Raw genomic sequence first — 19700 nt, forward strand, 5'->3', positions numbered from 1 at the left:
CAGGCTTCCTGCAGGGAGGCTCAGGTGTCTGTCCCGGACGCCCTTCCCACTTTGGCTCGGGAAAGGCGCCATGCTTCCGTGGGCCACATGCTGGGAAGGCGGGGGGAGTGTCGCAATCCTCTTGGGTCTTGGTTTCGTGTCTTCCGCCCTCCCCGGTGCCCACTGCTGCAAAAAAACAAAACAAAACAAAACACAAACAAACCTGTTTACCAGTCGCTACCCCGTTTTCTTCTTCCCGGGCGCATTTGGTGTAGCAGCTGGAAAAACTTGGTGGGAAGTGTGAGTATGACGTCTGCTCGGTACCTCGTTATCTTAGGACTGGTAACAGCCTAGGGAAGGAAGTTGGCAGATAAGACGTTCGGGTTCAAGGGGGGCCCAGCACCAGAAAGGGTTTCTGTGGTCGTCGTCGGGGTGGGGTGTGCCACACACATTTCAGCCTTCTCTCCAGTAGAGCCCCGTGTGGGGCCTTCAAAGGGCTTGCAAAACAGTTGGGTGGTGGAAAGCTTTCTCAGGGGTGTGTGCCTGTCTCATGCGCTCCCTTCCAGACAGGAGAGTTAGGGGACGACGTAGGAGCCTTCGGAGACCTTTTCAGTATAGTGGGTGGCGTGTGTGTGGATCCCTCCTCGCCTTCCCAGTTTTCTAGGAAGAAAAAGGAAGGGAATAAGGTGACGAAAGTAATATGGATTACCTGCTCCACTCATTGAGGGGCCTGTTTTCCTGTTTTATTCCCAGGGCTCTCTCAGTTACTGCCAACCACGTGCCAAGTGCAACCTGTGTAGGTTAAGACATAAAATAGCCCTCATGTTGCCCAACTAAAAGTCGTCGAAGCCTCGTCAGTGTCGAACTGTGATGTTTCCCACGTGTGTTTCTTTGGAACACTTCATGCCAAATGTCTGAGAGCGTCAACCTGGGGTTATCCAAAGTGGGTGTGCAGATACCTCTTCTTTTTTCTCTCTTTCTTTCTTTTTTTCTCTTCTGTTGTAGAAAGGGAATTTTGAGGTTTTTCACTTAATCCACCCACCCCTTTGGATCTGAACTAACCCTTTGGAATGTTAAAGATGAAGGAAACAGATAAAGTTAATTTTGTCAACCACCAATTGCTGTTAGCCTGTATCTACCGCACGCTGGGGACCAGGCTGGAAGTCTGTCATCTTTCCACTCTAACTCCAGCTCTCAAAATGACATTTTCACCGTTTGTCTCCGTCCACTGCCAGGCAAACACGTGGGTGCCTGAAATGTGCCAGGCACAGGGCTGACTGAGATGGAATTTGGGTTTTGGAGTCTCCCATTCTAGTTTTTACGATCAGTCTGTAACTTTAGTGGACATACAGCCAACCATCGGCCAGGAAAAGTAGTTTACCTGAGTGAAACAATACTCCCTTCTGATGAAAAGCCATATGGTCTTCCTCTGTCTCCTCTTCACCCTGTGTGTATGTGAGTGAGTTTATGGTGTTAAAGCAAGAAGTGTATATGAGTGTGTTTGGCCATATGAAGCCGTTAGAAATATTTGTGGAGTTAGGGAGCATTTTTAAAACTACATTGGGGAGTAAAATAACCTTCGGCCTTCATTGACGTTAGGCTTGGAAATCATCTTTTTTTTAAATCTTTTCCCCTATTATATTAGTGTTGGCTTTCTAGTCAAGGTTTTTCCTTTGACGATGGTAAACATTTGCTTACATGAAAATGAGTCAGAAATGGGTTTCTTTATATTTTCCTAGGTCACTAGGGCAAATGAAAGGAGGCACAATGACAAATCGTTTGAAATAATGTATGGCTGAAAAGCATATGGTTTATCAAAAACAGGCCACTTCTCTGTGCACATTTGGGTCTAAAACATAATTTTTTTCCTCCTTGGCCCTACTGCTCTAGTTAGAATGGCCTAAAACGGAAGCTTTAATGGTTTAATCTCTTCCTTGGGAGATCTTTCTTGCTCAGTCAGTAGTGGGCTGAATGACTCTGGAGGCGTAAAGAATATAGTTTTGTTTTGTTTTTTCTTTTTACAAAGAGAGCTAAAGTATTTCCTCAAGCATATCAATCTAGCAACACTCAGAGTTAACCCTGCCCACAACAAAGCAAGTCCCAATTACTGTTTTAGATTTGGGTTAAAAGAACTGAATCCTTATTGTTTATCCTTGCAAGTTAATCTCATAGAGAGGCAGCATGAATTAATGTTAATTGTTACTTTGATTCTCTAAGTTTTTTTTTTTTTTTCTTAACGTACTTTATTCCCAGGGCTTTCTCAGTTACTGCCAAATGATTGTCACATTTCCTGTTTCACTGAGTCTTGATAATTGCTTTATACATTTTTCTGAATTTAGGCATAGGTATTTCCTAGAGGTGCTGAATTTGACATTCACGGTTGATTTAAAGGAGTCATCTCAAATCATACTTGATGGCTGAAATAATTATGAATCTGCAAAGTACAACTTATGTGACCATGCTATTGGGTTTTCTCTTAAATCCTGTTGAAATCTGGGGTACAGAAGTGGTCCTACCCTTGTTGCAAAGTAAAACCCATAATCAAGTTTAAGAGGGAATTTTATAGAAAATTCTGGGTTTTGAGTCCCACCAACTGCAGAGAGTAGGGTAAACAATGAAACAGAAGCCCAAATTCATCACTGTGGTTTGAAAAGGCCTGTTACATCATGTCTCAGGGTGGTGAGTACAGAACCAGGTTGAGACAGCACCAGTTCTATTATTACTCTTGACTCTGATAGGCCCCAACTGGCAACTAGACAGGCTACTTTATGTTATATCTTCGTAGATTAACTAGGAGCGACTATTTCACTTAATGAAGTTTGCCAATATTTCCAAGTGTGAAAGCCATGTGTTAAGGTCACTTGTACTTACCTTGTTCATCTACCTGCATTATCTTTCACTGTGACCCTTGTTTTGCACTCATAACATTTTTCAGTGTTAAAACTTTAAAGGCCCCCTCACCCCTCTTAAACAGTGTTTCTCAATTTTAATTATTGCAGAAGTAAATAGACTTACGACCACCCTTATCTTATGACTCTACTGAAAAGTTTAACAGGGAAGAAAGGTTTATCCTGTTGAAAAGTATTTCCCCATGATATCTTCACTTGCTCCCTTTTCTTTCTCTATTATATTTTGGACTTCAGCTTTTCGTGGTTTCCGCAGGTATGTTTAGGCTTCGTATAATGCTGTCAAGACCTGAAGCGGTATGAGCTTTATCTCTGGGTAGGTCGGCTACTAATCTGTCTGCTTAATCCTATTTCAGCCACCAAAGTCCTTGGCACTGTCAAATGGTTCAACGTCAGAAATGGATATGGGTTTATAAATCGGTAAGTATGTCTCGCCGTGTTTTAAATGCATACTTACGCTGTGGTGCCGATGGTTATCCATTTTCTTACCATGCTTTGTTAGTGACTTGTATAAGTTTCAAGATTTGTAAGTACTGTCAGTATTCTCATTTCTAAGCTACTGGTCGTTATCAGAACACTGATTAGTAACTTATTTTTATAAAATCTAGTCATTAAAAGAAACAAGGGGTGGGGGGCGATGAATCAGAAATGGGAAGAGCCTAGGGTAATGGAGTCCATATCCATAATCTCAGAGATGGAGAAGCAGAGGCTTAGACTGGTCAGGCAACTTTCCTAAGGTCACACAACTGGTGCGTAATTGAGCTGGAACTATTACCCAGGTCTTGGCCAAGTGCTGTGTAGGAACTGAAGTGTTTTCTTTAAACCATGGTAACTCCTAACCATATAGGAATGAGAACGTAAGTGCAGGCTGTTGGGAGCGTTATGTTTTCACAGGATACTGTCATTTGCTTTGCTCCTCCTCCTACCTCGCTCCCCCATTCTGAAATCCCCCCCCCAATTTCTGTTTTGGTGAGAGTGGGGGGATGAGTTAGGGTGGGGTGATGTTGGGGCGAGGGGGGGGTGACTGTTTATGGTTTCAGTGTAAGGAGAGCCTAGATCACAGCTGTGCCTTGTCCTTTTAACTGTCTTGCTTTGCTTTTGCCGGGAGGGAAATCTGGGGCTCTGATTACATGCCACGTGACTTAGCAAGAGATGAGAGGGGAGGGATTGTTCAGTGTGTGGCCTCTGTACACTCGCATCTGAGCGCCGTGGTGATGTGCAGGAGCAAGGTGGGTGCCTTGGGGGATTAGAAGCTTTCAGTGAGGGTTGAGTCCAGGCATCTGAATTGAGTTTAGAGGATAAACAAAAGTTTGTGTTGTGTTTTGACATCTGAACTCTTACAAAACATTTGTTCTTTTTAAGTTTTTCTTCATATACGTAGTACCTATTAATTGTGTTCTTTTTTTCTTCCAACAGAAATGACACCAAAGAAGATGTATTTGTGCATCAGGTAAGAGGGGTAATAAATGCTACATTTTATATGTGAAACGGGGGGTCTCGGTAATGTGCTGTTTCCCATTCCCAAAGGTGGTCATGGACATCATCATTCTACCCTAAACTCTTTGTTTAAATTTTTTATTTTGAGAGTATGCGTATTAGAACTGGGAACAGTGAAACAAGGAAAGGCCTGGATGATAGAAGCAGCAACAGGAGAGCCTGGGCTGGTCTGCTTTGGCTCTGCCGAAATGTTATGGGAAAGAAGTGAGCCAAGGCGGGGCTGCTGTCAGCTCACTGGAAAAGGGGTGCCTTGGAGACAGGTTCGGGTTGGCCCAGGACAAGCTGCCGCCGCCCATTGCTCCTCTGGTTGCAAGTGTCCTGGGGTCCCTTACGGTTTAGGACAGCAGTTCTCAACCTGTGGGTCGTGACCCCTTTGGGGCTCGAACAACCCTTTCACAGGGGTCACCTAAGACCATCAGAAAACATATATAATTACATATTGTTTTTGTGATTAATCACTATGCTTTAATTATGTTCAGTCTGTAACAATGAAATTGGGGGTTCCTCATGTTAGTTCCACAACATGAGGAACTAAATGTATTAAAGGGTCGCGGCATTAGGAAGGTTGAGAACCACTGGTTTAGGAGATGCATGCCTGTGGGGGAGGGGCAGGGAGAGGCGTGGGTGTGCTCCTGGGAGGAGAATGCACACTGCCCTAAACCCTTTCTGTGATTCTCATTTTGGCAGGAGAGCTCAATCCCACATGTTAAGATGGGCAGATTAGTGCTTCCGTGCCATCATAGTAGCTGTTTTCAAACAGTTTTTATTTTCGAATGGCATGAAGTAATATTTAGTTAGGCCACTTGTTAATTTTTGAGGCCTTGGAGTCCTTAGCACAAACGTTGTTTCTGTGGTTGGGTGTTCTACCCTCCAGACTGTGTGGTCCCCCCTAGCGTTCGGCCAGAACCCGTTTGGCTGTGGCCTGGGTGGGTGTTGGTTAAAGCTCCTCTATCAGAGCAGCTCTAACTTGAAGTAAACAGCACAGCAGCAAAGCGGATGGTTAGGGTGTGTGTGTGTGAGACGTGAGGAAACTCCCCATTCCCAGGACTCGTCCTCACCCCTGTGAAAGGTAGGCATGGCTAGCACATGGCCAGGTCAGAAGGCCCGCACTGCCCTAGGAGCGAAGCAGATGTAGAAAATGGGTAACATGGGAAATAGGGGCGTCTCTGCTCCAGGATCTCGGTCTCCTTCACATCAGCAGCCTAGGATGTTCTTCATCCTGTTACCACGTATCCTGGACTGACTTTACAAAAGAGGCGAAAAGAAAAAAATACCCACCCTTACTGTTTTTTGTATATTCAGTTTCCAATGAATTGCCCCAAATATGTGTGTAGTTCTGAGTGGATAGCAAGGAAGCAGAGAGGCATGTACTACCACCAGCATATTTACCTACAGGGCTCTGTCCGGCATTTGGTTTTCAGTGTTTTTGTTCCCTTCTGTTTAGGGGTGTGTGTGTGTATTATGTATGTGTGTATGTATGTGTGTATGTATGTGTGTTGGGGTGTGGTGACTGGAGATAGTGATAGTTAAGAAGAAGCTCTCTGGTTGTGGTTTTTATTGTTTACATGTCCACTTGTCTGGGTATATTTCAGTTGTACCGAGATAACTTGGGTAGATTTTTGTTGTTGTTGTTCACATACATTGACTTTTAAAGTCATAGCAGACTGACAGGCAGTGTTGCTTATAGCACCAAGAGGTTAATAGACCTGTTGGGGAAAGAACTCTGCGCTGGGTGACTGCTGGAGTAAAAGGACCTCACAAGTTTCTGTGCTGGTGGCCAGCTCTGTGGGCCTGTGAGTGAGCGTGTGACCTGATTCCAGCCCCTGTGAGGCTGTGTGGTGAGTCACCTCCCTGTGTTGAGGCCTGCCTAGTCTAACAGGAAAAGGGGAAGGAGCCGGCAGGGAGGGGCTGGCTTTGGAATGGCTGAGTGTTCGGGCGGCAGGCTGCGTGCGCATATATCCTGTCCTGAACTGCCTTTTTCCTCTGTGGGTGAAGTCTCTGCTCTATTGGCTCATTCCTTTTATTTTTTTTCCCCTCCCTCCTACTCAAGAGTAAGGGAAGGGCTGGATTACACATGCCTAATCGCTTTATAAAATAAGGTTGACCTAGTTCCATAGAAACTCGGAGCCCCTTTAACTATTTAGAGATACCAGCTAGAGAAATGGAAATTCGTTGCAGGAGTCATTCCACTTCCCTCTACTGGTTGAAAAAGAAAGGTCTGTTCACGAGCAGATGTTGAGGTGCAGATGTTTAATGCAGGGTAACATCTTCATCAACCTCTTAATGTATTGTCAGGGACACAGCGTGGTGTGGTGGGGAAAATATTGAATACATATGTAGATGCAGTACAGGTATATGAATTCCCCCACTTACCCCCACCCACCCTCTCCCCTGCTGCATCTTGACTATGACCTGGGATACATCACTTTTAGCCTCATGTTTCCTCATCCATAAAATTGGGGGCAGGTTGGGGGAAAGGCCAGATTATCAGCAATGTTCTGATTCCTGAGGTACCTTTGCATATTTTATCAGAAATATTTACACCTTGGCATTTTCTAATTCATTTTTCCCGTTCATCATTCCTCCCCTCTGCCCCTTCACACACATTCTTTAATATTTAATATTTTTTATAATATATTTTTTATTGATTTCAGAGAAGAAGGGAGAAGGGAGAGATAGAAACATCAATGATGAGAGAGAATCTTTGATTGGCTGCCTCCTGCATGCCCCCTACTGGGGATCAAGCCTGCAACCCGGGCGCATGTGAATCGAACTGTGACCTCCTGGTTCATAGGTCGATGTTCAACCACTGAACCACACCAGCTGGGCTCTTTAATACTTTTTGAGGTTAGCAGCTTCTCTTGTCTACAGAAACCTTTATACCTAAAATGTGTGCGTGTGTGTGTGTGTGTGTGTGTGTGTAAGATTTCATAAAGGCATCCCCACTCCCACTCCCACTGATAGAGCCTACAGTCTGAATCTCCAATGATTACTAGTTCGAGGGAACTAATATATCCAGTATCACGACTAAGTGTTCAGGCTGTAACAAAATACAACCACACATTCTGTTTTTTATAGTGTTTTTTGTTTTATTGTTATTTTAGAGATTCAGGTTAGTAGGAGAATGATAATTTAAAAAGTGTAATAGGTCACCTGTGTCTTCAATATACCCTGTAAACTTGAAAGCAGTGAAATGTTACCAGTACTGACATACACTTTATTTCGAATTTCTCTTCTTATAGACTGCCATCAAGAAGAATAACCCACGAAAATACCTGCGCAGTGTAGGAGATGGAGAAACTGTAGAGTTTGACGTGGTCGAAGGAGAGAAGGTGAGAGGGTTGTGGTTGGGTCTCAGAGTGTGGGCACTTAGTTTTCTTGCAGAGTAAATGCTCTCTCAGCCCCTTTATGAACTCTCATTACTTTGGATGTTTTTGTGTTAACAGGAAGAAGTGACTTTTAAGTGGAAATATTTTTGATTATTGTATGTCATTATAAGCATTCTTTGATATATATATATATTATAAAAGGATGTTTTAATTTCTCATTGAATAAATGATGAATCCTATTTAATTATGGAAGGAAAAGCAAATTTTAAATGGGGTGAAATTTGACTTGTTTTATACAAATAAAATTTTCAGGCTGTGATTTTTAATAATACAAGTAATACACAGTGAAGAATGTTTTAATCTCCATAAAAGACGATTTCAAGTGAATCTTTGAGTTAGATTTTGGAAAGCTGGAGGCTTTTTGATAGACTGTATAACAACTTTATTCTGATGAAGCTAATTGATCATCTTGAAATGTACCTGGATTTTTTTTAATGCTGTTATATTATTTAATTCCAATATTAGTAATGTCCTTTCTGTTTTGCTTTTAGACAGCAGTCTATTATAGATATCAATAAAACACCATAACATTAAAAAAACATCCTAAAGGCATGTATGTTACAACCACCGTGGCATTTAATCGTGCCAGCTGAATTATAAACTAATAATGGAGTGAATCTCTAGTTAACTCTCCACATGTGCTTTTCCCACACACACACATACATACATACCATTCCATACTCTGTATTTTTAGTCGCTCCCAACCCGTTCTGTTTTAAAAGAAAAACTTCATTTGATTTAATATAGCAATTTAAATGATGTCTTAACTGATTTGATCCCCATGGTGTCTTGCAAATCTCTTGGAGTTTTGAATCATCCACCAGCAAATGCTGGCCTGTAATGATCTCTAAAATTTTGCTTTGTCAGGTTTATTTTATTTTACCTCTGTATGTTTTGTCAGGTAATTTTACCTCTTTGTTTTCAAAACTTGAGGTTTTACAAATGGATATAGTGTGAAATAGACTCTTTTGAGGCTTTAATTTTTTTATATGCTTGAAGCATTATTTTATTCATTTGTCTGTAAGAGAATAAGAATGCTAAGTCTGCTCTGAGGAGAACAGGAAGGTCTAAAGGGGGTCGACATGTACGGAAACTATTACTAAATCAAGGCCCCTTCTTTCCCATTGCTCCCAAGTTTCGCTCTTGTTCATCGCTGGACAGAGACACATGAGCCCATGAATGGGAATTCTCTTGGTACCTCCAGGGTAACATAGGTTTCAACATTTTCTAGCAAGATACCATTATCTCAGTTGTTTTCCACTGAGGAATATTCCTTTCTGGTCTAGCATTCTTCCTTTTACGGTTGTGTTACATTGACCAGTTTGTGTTCGTCAAAGAGGTACACACTGCTCTTGAACCTAGTATGACCAGACCTGAAGGCAGAGCGCAGGCTGCGTGAGCAAACAAGCTGTATACATTTCAATCAGAACATCAGTGACCTTGCTCACCTTATTAAAAGTTGGGTATATTTTTGATGTCTGACAACAGGAATTGAGAGTACAGTCTGTCTGTCTGTTGTCTAAGGCTGTTTTTCTTTGGGGGGGGGGGTAGCTTTTAAATATTTTTAAAATATGTTTTTATTGATTTTTAGAGAGAGGAAGGGATTGAGAGATTGAAACATCAATTGGCTGCCTCCTGCACACCCCCTACTGGGGATCGAGCCCATAACCCACCTGGCCATTTGCCCTGACGGGAATCGAACCAGCAAATCGATGCTCAACCACTGAGCCACACTGGCCTAGCTTCTTGTAAATTTTGAGGGTATCTTTGTTCTGTCTCAGGGTGCCGAAGCAGCCAATGTGACCGGCCCAGATGGAGTTCCTGTGGAAGGGAGCCGTTATGCTGCTGATCGGCGCCGCTACCGACGCGGTTACTATGGCAGACGCCGTGGACCTCCCCGTAATGTATGTTGGCCTCTCTTCCCGATTGGTGACTGCAAAGATGTTCACATCGGAAACTGAGTGTACATACTTAGAGCAGATGAATACTGTGTCTTCTGGCAACACAAACACAAAATGATTGTTGTTTTTTGTTTGTTTGTTTTGATGGGAAATTTTCATACCCAGAATTGATCCATAAGCACTGGTCTCATTAGAAACTTGCCATGGAAAAGTTACATCAGTTTGTATGTACTTGGCTGCATATAACAGACATTTAACCATCTTATAACAAGGAAAGTTAACTAAGGTAGGCTGTGCCAAGGTTGTAAAAAAGGCATCCTCTTCATTGGGCTCTTTCCCGGGACCAGAACCTGGCCTTAGGGCATTCACTGGTGAAGGGGAATGGGATTTTTGGGATTGGCTCAAACCTGTGGCTCATCTCTTGCTGCTGACACTGGCACTGCTGGTCTCTAAGAAAGTCAGCATTTGGTTGGCAAGGAAGAGTAGGGGGAGCTTGGCAAGAGGCAATAAACAGTGGTGGCTGCGGAAATATTAAATTTGCCTCAAGTAAGTGGCTATTTTATTTAGCATAGCATTTACTCGATGTTAAAGTGTAGGAGTAGTAATTGTCTGGATTTAGAGTTCTTCAGATTGGTTATCAATCCAGGGGGAAGGCTGACAACCAAGTCTGGCTAGAGCTTTCTTAGGAGGCGCAGTATCAATACTTTCAAAGCACCCAAAAAGAGTCCCACTTATGTGTGGTCATGAGGATTCTATAAATTGGAGTCACTTTTCGATGTTTCTAGAATTAGTATCTGGGACTGGCACCATAGAATAAAACTCCAGATGTTTTGTAAGCACAGGGTTGTGGCTATGCCGGTCACCCAAGAACAACTTGAAAAAAATCTCACCAGAATAAAATATATGCAGGTTGAGAATGATTTATCCCCACGCTTTGATAAGCTTACATGTTTCTGCGTAGCAGAATGCTTTCCCCTTCATTCTGTCATCTTCTCACCCTGCCCAAAGTGATTTTTATCAGATTGCTTATGGCATCTTATTTTCCTGTTTCTGTATTTTTCTTACCCACATTTTGCTTATTCTGTTGTGTTTTTTCCCCCAATAAGCTGTGCAGAGGGTAGAGGTAGGAATGAGCATTTACTATGTCAGGTTAATACAAGTTCATCAGATTCATGGAGCTGTAGTTGTAATTATTTTGACTCCTAGAAATACATTGGTAGAACCTTTAGTGAAAATTTTTCCTTTAGAGACTATTCTCAGCTGGAAATTTGAAGTCATGCATGTAAAAGATATTTAGAAATGTCAAAATTCTGAAAGTGTACCTAAATGTTTTTCTGTTATAATGTTTTAAGTCCTTAGAGTTCAAGAGCATGTTTGTTAATGATGCTGCCATTATTCTCATTTTGTAAAAATGAGGGATTGTCTACAGCTCAAAAAGATACAAAAAGCCTAAAAGAAAAAAAATATATGAGGTCTCACACGTAATATTTCAGTGAACATTTTTTCTGCTAATACATCATTACATAATTGGGGATCACATCTGATTCAGGTTATACGAAGTTTATAGTGGCTTGATTTGTCTGAAATTGGATGAGCTCAGGCTATCATTGAAGCGTTTCCTGTTGGGGAATTTAGTTGCCCATGTTGGCTTGAACTGGACAGTTCTAAAACTTAAATATCCTCACCCTCCAGAAGAAATGGGTCATTATGTTAAATTTTAATTTAGCTATTTTTAATAACTATAGTTACTTCCCATAAGACTACTTTGGTATCTGCATAGCCCACTTTAAAGTAAGATTTTAAATAAGTTGTTTGAGGGATGTTTGGCTATTAGTTTTATTTTTAAATATAGACTAGTATATGATATGGTAGTTGAAATACAGGAAAAGTTACATAATGGGTCAATAATTTCCTTTGCTAATAAGACCTACATTTTAAAAAAATACATATTTTTATTGATTTCAGAGAAAAAAGGAGAGAGAGAAACATTCATCAGCTGCTGCCAGCATGCCTCCCCACTGGGGATCGAGCCTATAACCCAGGCATGTGCCCTGACCGGTAATTGAACCTTGATCTCCTGGTTCTTAGGTTGACGCTTAACCACCAAGCCATTGCTGGCTGGGCAGTAAGATCTATATTTAGAAACTACCTGTTTCTTTTATTACTATCTGTTAATGTACAATTAAAACTGTATTCTTGAACATATAAAGAAAATCTAACTTTCTCCCTGAAAAGTATATATTTCAAAATTGAGTGAGAAGAGTGGGGTTGCTTGATGTTTTCTGCAAATCTCTGATGTTTGATTTAATAGAAGACAGCTGAGCTCTCCTATCTCCTGCATTCAGTCTGCTGAGACCACATGTCATTATTGTTCTGGGAGACCCCACAACACACTCAGGAGATGATGAAATGGGAACAGGCAAATAGCATCCTCATAGCATTATGAGAATAGTTGGACCTTGATAACCCCCTGAAGGGTTATAAAATAGCTGTAGGAAGTATACTATGTGGAACAAACTGTTCATAACACTACAAAATATATTTTTTCTTGACTGCCCTGGCTTTGCCCCTGTGAATGGCAAATGTTGGGAGACACACATGTGGCCAAGGTAAATATTATAAACATTGTAGATGCTCTTTGGGTGGTTGGTCAACTGATACTTATCAATCCTAATTAGATGACTTAACATTATTATAGAGTGATTGCTTTTGCTTTTCTGCTTCTTGGTATTTTATCTGCATAGATCTACTTTAATCTGAATGTAGTTTATCCCAGGTTATCACGTAATGATCTGGGTTAAATGCACTTCGTATAAAAAAAGGATTATTCCTTTTGGGAAGATATTTTTCTTTTGGTGATATTCACCCTAAGTGGTATTCTTTGGTTCTTTCCTTGCTGAAACTTCTTCTGAATCTCTGTTTCTTTGCTTCGCTAGTACGCTGGGGAGGAGGAGGAGGAAGGGAGCGGCAGCAGTGAAGGATTTGACCCCCCTGCCACTGACGGGCAGTTCTCTGGGGCCAGGAGTCAGCTGCGCCGCCCCCAGTATCGCCCTCAGTACCGGCGGCGGTTCCCGCCTTACCACGTGGGACAGACCTTTGACCGTCGCTCACGGGTCTATCCCCATCCCAACAGAATGCAGGTAAAATTGCACCTGGGACTTCTCTTCAGCAATCCTCACCCTTCCGTCCTTCCTCTGCCTCTTCCTCCTCTTCCTCCTCCTCCTCCTCCTCCAACACCAGCCGCTGGAAACAAAACCTTGCTTGTGGGCTTCCTGGTGCTGCAAAAGCTGAGGCAAGGCCTTGAGTCTTTCATTCTAGGAACATTTATGAAAGCACAACCACATGAGCCATGCCTGTACTTGGGGATACTAGTGGATAGATTACAGTTTCTAGTTTATTGAAGAATAAAGGTAGAGAGACCAGTGATATGCTTAAGAGCTTAAACTCTGAAGTCAGACAGACCTGGATTTAAATCTTGTCTCTGCTACTTATTATCTGTGAAATTTTGAGAAAACCAAACTTTAGAGAGATTAACTTATTCATACAGTAAATGATAATAATAATGTGCCTCCACCGTGGGGCACACTATGATTAAATCGAAGGTAAAGACTTTAGTGTGATGCCTCAGGAGAGCGAACATCTCTAAAGTCCTTAATTTAGGTGAGATGGTGTTGCTTAAGAAACCCTACCAGAGGGTGGGGATTGTTGGTTATTGATTTACTCCTCTTTTTTTAATCACAAAATATTGATACAATTATTGTGAACTTGACTTGTAATTATTGAGCCTTATAGCAACTTCCCAGTCCCTGGAAACTTGGAAAACTTAGGACAGGGCATCGTTTTTGTTATCACTCGCTACAAATACTGCCTCTTAGTGTCCTCGGGTTGTTTTTCCACTAAGTGTTTTGACTGAACACTGTGTTCAGTCTGTTCTTTGCTACCCTTCTCCTGTCTCATCATGCATGACTGTGTTCTTTCTACATTGCTTCTTGTTTTTTTCTCTTCCACTCTTTAACAGCTGTCCCTGACAAACGTGCTAAAAATAACAAGTAGACTTGCGTATATGGAGAGATTGGGTACGTGAGGCACAGGCATAGTAGGTTCCTGTAGGGCAGCACTTGGGGCTCCTAGGAGGACAGGAAGTGTCAGTGATATTGTAATGCACATTTATTTTCAGTGTTGATGGTCCTTTCCTGAAGTAATCATTTTTAGTATTTAGCATATACACATGATGATTCTTTTCTGTATTTGAAACAAAGTATATTTCACGTTAGGATTTAAAGGTTGAGAGTAAAGTGAGTCTGGAGTGCCATGTAGAACATTATTTGCAGATGCTGGTTGAAAACTAATTTTTGAAATATATGCTTATTCTGATAACTGCATATCGTTTTTTAAACGTGGCCTGGATTTTTTTTACTTTACGTTTCATATCTGAAGTAAAAACTGTCTTACACTTTTTTCAACAGTTTTCCTTATACTCTTTCTAATATACATGTTTGGATGTTCACTGAATGAGTTAAACAATAGCATCAAGTGAAAATTCCTGAAACTGCCTTCCATAAAACTAGGCTACTTCAAGGTTGTCAGTGTAATGACTTACAAGTACTGAGAGATCTCTAGATGGTAAAAATTACTGAGGTCATATAGAAAAATATTTCTAACATTTTCTACAATATACAAAAACTATGACATTTATTGGACACAACAGGGAAAACTAACACTATGCAGGCCAATAGTGTTTCCCTTATGTACCAAGAACATAATAGAGCATGGTCAGTGACCTAATGACTTCCAGATTCTTAAAGATAATCAGTGTGTTTGAAAATTAAGTGGAATTGGTTACTGAGCTAATATCAAGTATTTGTAGTCTTTGAGAAAATAAATATATGATAGAGGAAAGGGTGTAACATTGTTTGGCATCTGCCAAATGGTTGGCATTTGAAATCAGTTCTTACTCAGTTTTCCCTGCAGCTTTAAGTTGGTGTTGGGTTGCATATGGTTGTTGTGGTTGTTTCAAATGAAGGGATTTGAGTACTTTAAAAAGTTAGCAAGTTTTGCCTAAGGTTACATGGGCAAGAAGTGGTAGAGCTTCAATCCATCTATGCATGCTTTTCCCACTTTCTCATTCTAGTCAGCTTTCATTCTCTATATGTGTTGCTCTTTCTGTCTTTTTTTTTTCTTCCCCCTAATCAAAGTTCCCGAGGAAGAACCAGGTTTGTGTGTTCAGAGAACGGAGGGGAAACTCATGTGGCTGGGCTGGGATGAGTCAAGAGAAGAGGGCTAGGGGCTCAGGGCAGACCGAGCATGCCTGATAGACCATGAGAGGGACTGTTAACATACTCTAAATGTGATAAAAAGCCAATAAAGGAATCTAAACAGGGAAGAAATATATTTAAGCGATCATTGGACGGTTTTTAGAGGCTGGACCACGGGAGGCAACAAGTAGGAAGATCAGCTACTGTGGAGAGGTCATCCCTGTGAAGAGATGATCATGCATGGATTAGAGTGCTTGCAATGGAGGTGTGGTAGGTGGTCAGATTCAGAAAATGTTTTCACCATGAAAGTGACAGCATTTGATGCTGGAGTGCATGTGTGGAGTAGAGGATACCTCCAAGTTTTTTATTTAAACAAATATAAGAAGGCTGAAGAAAGATAACGCTTGGGAGAGAGGTGGGAATCATTTGGAGGTCTTTTCTTCACATTATATTTTACCTCCAAGTGGAGATGTCACGTAGGCAAAAAAATAAATAAATAAAATAAAAGAAAGCAGAGTCAGGAGGTAGAAAGTGGCTCGAGTTAAGGTTTCATTTTAAAGAGGTTGGTTGACAAAGTCTTTGGCGCTGTATTTGAGAAGAGACCTAGGGGAGCAAGGCAGCGAGTTATTGGGGTACTGGGAATTGCATGCATGGCAAAGGGATTGGCAAGTACAAAGGCTGAAGGGAACCTGAAAAAGAGAAATGAGATTGTAGATATAACTTTGGAGTCACAAAACATTGAAAGGCATCATATAGGATGATATCCTATATAATAAAACCCTAATATGCAAATTGACTGAACGATGGAATGACTGGTTGCTGTGACGCACACTGACCACCAGGGGGCAGGTGCTCAATGCAGGAGCTGCCCCTTGGTGGTCAGTGTGCTCCCACAGGGGGAGTGCCACTCAGCTAGAAGCCGGACTCATGGCTGGCGAGTGCAGTGGCAGTGTCGGGTGCCTCTCCCACCTCCACAGCAGCGCTAAGGACCCCTCAAGGGTGTCCTCGTGCTGGCTTAGGGCAGACATCCCCTGAGGGGTCCCGGACTGCGAGAGGGCACAGGCCAGGCTGAGGACACCCCCCCCCTCCCCCGCAGTGCACGAATGTTGTGCACCTGGCCTCTAGTTAACTATAAATGAGCATAGGTAGAGAATTGACCCTGGGAACGAGTTCTGAGGCATACCAGTGGAAGATTAGGAAGGTGAGCCTCGCAAATGACACGAGAAGGAGCAGGTAGGAAAAAAAGTATTTTAAGAAGGAAGTGCTGCCAAAAAATAGAGGAAGTTAGGTTGAGAATTGATTACTAGGTCTGGTAACTTGGGAGGTTAGTGATATGGTGAGAACAAAAATCTAGTCAGAGTGAGTTCAAGAGCGAGCCAAGCGGAGGTGGGGGAGAAGAGGTATTTTCTTCCCCTTTGAGGAGGTTTCTGTGGTGGTGATGGGTTTCCTTTAGCATATATTTCTGTAAAGGAGCTCAGAGAAATGGGGCAGTATCTGGAGGAGGATCTGAGGTTAGGGCAAGGTTTGGGGTTGATTTTATTTTCACATTGAGTTCTGTCCTGGTTTCCCTTAGCCCTTCCCTCACCAACTACTTACCCATGATGCATTAGATGGGCAGATCAAATGCTCCCCCCCACACACACACATACATTCATACACTCATTTATATATGTATAGTTTATAGAGTATGTGCATATATATTTGTATGCGGTGGTCCTTATTTCTGTTCACTGAAATCAGTGACACCCTGATAGCACTGAGCTTCCTAAACACCATTCTCCAATGAAAGGAAGCTCCTTTTGAGAAACGGCTAATTTCAGATCTGAACCAGAGAAAGGACAATATGAACCTGGAACATCTTGTCGTGCCAGAAAGCAAGGAAGTACTCAGAGAATGTTGGAGACATGTCAAAAGGACATGAGGCAGCTTGAATGGGTTCCCATTGGCCAGTAATGATAGTAACAGATTATAACCCATTGAATAAAATAGAAAACCATGAGTCTGTATAGATATAAATGCATGTATTGAGAATTTGATGAGGAATGAAATATTTATAGACTTTGAAATTACTTCACAAAATCCTTCTTAATTACAAAGGAGAAAAGAGTAAACCTAGCCCTGGCCAGTGTGGCTCAGTTGCTTGAGCGTAGTCCTGTGCACCAAAAGGTTGCTGGTTCGATTCCAGGTCAGGGCACATACCTCGGTTGTGGGCTCGATCCCTGGCCTGGGTGCATGTGGGAAGCAGCCAATCAATGTTTTCCTCTCACATCGATATCTCTCTCCCTTCCCTTCTCTCTAAAAAAACAAATCTATAAAAACATATTTAGAAAAATAAAAAGAGTAAACCTACAGCAGAGGAGCCTTAGAAGATAGATACCACCTGATCTACCGCTCAACACCAACACTGTCAGTTGGGTGCAAATTGAAGCCAGACTCCACCTGGCAGGAGGCAGTGAGAAGGATGGTGTCACTTTTGTGGCTTCCCTGCCATCCACACATACACTAGAGCATGGGAAACTCCCAGCAACCCACACTGAGGTGTATTTTACAGAATATCTGGCTTGTAATCTTTTTTTTTTTAACAATTTTATTTTATTATTTTTATATATTTTTGTTGATTTCAGAAAGGAAAGGGGAGAGCTAGAAACATCAAGGATGAGAGAGAGAATCATTGACTGGCTGCCCCCTGCATACCCCCCACTGGGGATCGCGCCTGCAACCCAGGCATGTGCCCTTGACCTGAATAGAACCTGGGACCCTTCAATCCATAGGCCGACGCTCTATCCACTGAGCCAAACCAGTTAGGGCTGGCCTGTGAGCTTTAAAAGTGTCCTTCACAGTCATGGAAACCAAGTAGAAATTGAAGAACTATGTCAAAGAGAGACAACTAAATTCAAGGCATGGTGCTAAGTGAGTCTTTTTGCTATAAAGGACATTATTGGTGAGACTTGAATGGGGTCTGAGGATTAGATTCTACAAGTTTGATTATTTCAAAATAAAGTAATTGGAAACTGTGGGTGTTATTTCTGCATGTTCATGGGCTGGGTGGGAATGATGGAGCAGGAAGGGGAAAAAATACACAGTGAAGGGGGATAAAGAGTTAAACTCCTCTAGGATAAAGAGAGGGGTTGGCCATGGGTATGAGCTTGGACCACTTAGCCAGTGTAATGAGAGAGAAGACAATTATTATAAATACTAGTATAGGTAGCTTAGTAGATTCTGTAGACGATATGATGGCAGGGAAGCCACAAAAGAATGTAGACGATATTTTCTGATTGCTTCTTAGTGAAATATGGAGAAGGAAGGGATGTTAGTTTGGGGGGGGAAGATGATTGACATTGTGACTATTGTAATGAATTTCAGAGATTGTTGGCATTTCAGAGGTTGGTAGTTGGGCTTTTTTTATTTTAGTTTTTAGTTATTCTTCCTCTAGAAGTTCTACAATACAATTTTTTCCCACAGCTTACAATGAATTTATCATCAAGAAAGTGTACTTTATTTTTTAAATGTTATACTTAAATAGTGCAAATAGATAGAAGGAAGAAATTGTGAAAGGAAGAAATCAGAGGTGAAAGCATGGTTATAAGGTGTGAGAGAAACTTCACATGTAGAAACCATTAGTGATATTGAAGGGATACCCAGTTTGTAGAATTAGTGGGTCTGAGTTTGAACAGATTCTCATTGCTCAAAAGTAGTAGATTTTCTTTGAAGAGATGAATGGAGCACTTTAAATGTTAAATTAACATTGTGAAATGACTTTAATTGCTCTGGAACAAGGCGGAATACTGCCCTAGTGGGAGCGAGTTTTTCTTTTCTATCCTTCACAGAGATCTAGTCAGTAAAAAGTTCACTGTTAGAGTTGAGAGTTCTCGCAGCTTTGTAAGGAAGCATTTTTATTTCTTTTCAAAAAAATTCTGAATACAACCATGTGCTCTGTGTTTCCTGTATCCTGTAGCACGAAACTCATTTTCAGCCCTATTCCCTTCTAGGCTGGTGAGATTGGAGAGATCAAGGATGGAGTCCCAGAGGGAGCTCAACTTCAGGGACCCGTTCATCGAAATCCAACTTACCGTCCAAGGTACCGTAGGTACGTCACGTTTCACTAAGGCGTGATCAGCTGAAGGACTCGGGAGTGACGGTAGATATGTGTGAGGATGTTGTGGGTCTGTTCTGAGGATTTATTATGTAATAGAAGATGTGCCTCCTTTCACTATGTGTCCAAGTTGAGGGGAGACTCTGCAGTATGTGTTTTCAGATGGCCTGTGACACTTCCCCCTTACTTAAATAATTATAACTTTTAGTTATCCCAAAGCATTATTTGTATTTGATAGCATTCTTATTTTTTAATTATAAACTAATACTTATTTTTAAATTATATTTAATGAAATAAGCAGAAATTAATTGATGAGTAATTCACTGGTAGTGCTACAAATGGAGGGAGATTGAGTGCCAGAGAGTATTTGGGATACTACATATTCTGTTAACTGAGCCAGTCTAGAGTAAGGGTTAAATCAGGCTACAGATCACACTCTCTGTTTCAATTCCCACCCTGCAGTTGGTAGCTGTAACTCCTTTGACAAGTTTGCAAACTCTCTAAGACTTAGTGCGAGGCCTACAAAATGGACATTAAGGACTATTCTACAGTGTCATTAGGGTTAAATGTTTAAAGAAGCATCTATCTAAGATAATTAGTAGTGGCCTGGAATAGTAAGTGCTCAGTAAGTATTACTACCCGTAATGTTAAAGTTAGTGAAGGAGAGGGTATTTTTATTG

At 41.5% G+C, this 19700-nt stretch overlaps 1 protein-coding gene across 1 annotated transcript in view; it reads left to right on the forward strand.

The window, feature by feature from the left end:
• Positions 1-2645: 2645 nt before the first annotated feature.
• YBX3 (Y-box binding protein 3) overlaps positions 2646-19700 on the forward strand; it is a 19996-nt gene continuing 2941 nt past the window's right edge. Inside the window, exons 1-7 of the mRNA XM_015563705.1 lie at positions 2646-2658; positions 3173-3305; positions 4302-4335; positions 7625-7714; positions 9553-9675; positions 12609-12812; positions 18917-19014. Of these exons, the coding sequence (XP_015419191.1) occupies positions 2646-2658; positions 3173-3305; positions 4302-4335; positions 7625-7714; positions 9553-9675; positions 12609-12812; positions 18917-19014 (695 nt within the window). The remainder of the gene's footprint in view (positions 2659-3172; positions 3306-4301; positions 4336-7624; positions 7715-9552; positions 9676-12608; positions 12813-18916; positions 19015-19700) is intronic.

The sequence above is a fragment of the Myotis davidii genome, unplaced genomic scaffold, assembly GCF_000327345.1.
Source record: "Myotis davidii unplaced genomic scaffold, ASM32734v1 scaffold1639, whole genome shotgun sequence".
NCBI classification, from domain to species: Eukaryota; Metazoa; Chordata; class Mammalia; order Chiroptera; family Vespertilionidae; genus Myotis; species Myotis davidii.